The following is a 1,318-nucleotide window of genomic DNA, read 5'->3' as shown; positions in this document are numbered from 1 at the left end:
TTCCTTTTCGGCGAGTCTGATTATTTCTTCTTGTTGAAAGCTAAAAAACGTAACACCGGATAAACAGCCAACAATTGTCTGCCAGATCAGCAGGTAGCATGAAACCTTGCCGTCCGCGTGAAAACGCCTCGCATCTCTCTTACAAGGAAGCCCTAAGGATTAAATGCGTCTGAAGAGCGAAGAACTGATCTGAACGGCCGCGTATTAATCATGGCCATTGACGGAGACGACGACGATGTCGACATCAATCCCTTCGCAATGCTCCTCCCCGACGACCAAAAAGCCGAAGCCGAAGCAAAGGAAGCAGAGGGAGAAGATGAGACTAGATTCCTTGCAGAGCACGAAGCAACTCACCAGCTTCAGCAGCACCACATCCGTTCGATCGACTCGGCGATATTGATCAGGCAGCTCCAGTCCGAAGGCCTCTCATTCCAGCTCTGGCCGGCGGCCACCACCTTCCTCGCGCTCCTCGACCGCCATCGCTCTGATCCGAACGCCAGCCCCCTCGCTCCCACTCTCTCCTCCGCCGCGCCAACCAGCGGCCGCCTCCGCATCCTCGAGCTTGGTTCCGGCACCGGCCTAGTCGGAATCGCAGCCGCCATTATTCTAGGAGCTGTCGTCACCGTCACGGACCTCCCGCACGTGCTCCCGAACCTCCGATTCAACGTCGAGTCCAACTCGAAAGTTTTGGCCGAGCACGGTGGGAGAGTTGATGTGGCGCCGCTGCGCTGGGGGGAAACTGAGGATATGGAGGCGGCTGGGCCGAGGGTACGACGTGATAGTGGCTTCGGATGTTGTATACCACGATCACCTCTACGAGCCTTTGCTTCGAACTCTGAAGTTCTTAATGCTGGAGGGAGAGAAGAGGATGGTGTTTGTGATGGCGCATTTGAAGAGGTGGAAGAAGGAATCCGTGTTTTTCAAGAGGGCGAGGAAGCTGTTCGACATTGAGGTCATACACGCGGATGGTCCCTCCAATGAGTCTAGGATTGGGGTCGTCCTGTATCGTTTTGCGGCCAAGTGTAACATGAATTGATGTCGCAAATGATTCGTGCAATATGCAATTGCAATTGTTCTTTGAGGTAGCTCTTTTTGTGTTTACTGTTTCCTTCCTTCAGTATTTTTCCTTCTCTTTCTTTCACCTCAACTGTTAGTCAAAACACACAAGCTGCAATTTCAATCCTCTATATGAAGGAATGTGAAAACGTCATTTCTTCATCCCTTTCTTTTTCTATCCTTCTCTCTTTCCTTTGAATTACTCATTCAAAGTGGAATGTTACTCGATTATCCCAATATGCAGAGGTAATATGAAATCTCT

The 1,318-nt window shown here is 50.9% G+C and overlaps 1 protein-coding gene across 1 annotated transcript; it reads left to right on the top strand.

The window, feature by feature from the left end:
* Window positions 1-61: 61 nt before the first annotated feature.
* Window positions 62-1,085, top strand: LOC127803921 (uncharacterized). Its single transcript, XM_052340560.1, is given in 2 exon segments — window positions 62-756; window positions 758-1,085. Coding segments are annotated over 2 exon segments (825 nt in total). The 5' UTR covers window positions 62-210; the 3' UTR covers window positions 1,037-1,085.
* Window positions 1,086-1,318: the final 233 nt, after the last annotated feature.

Source organism: Diospyros lotus, chromosome 6, assembly GCF_014633365.1.
Source record: "Diospyros lotus cultivar Yz01 chromosome 6, ASM1463336v1, whole genome shotgun sequence".
Taxonomy (NCBI): domain Eukaryota; kingdom Viridiplantae; phylum Streptophyta; class Magnoliopsida; order Ericales; family Ebenaceae; genus Diospyros; species Diospyros lotus.
This window is presented reverse-complemented; position numbering and strand designations above follow the sequence as displayed.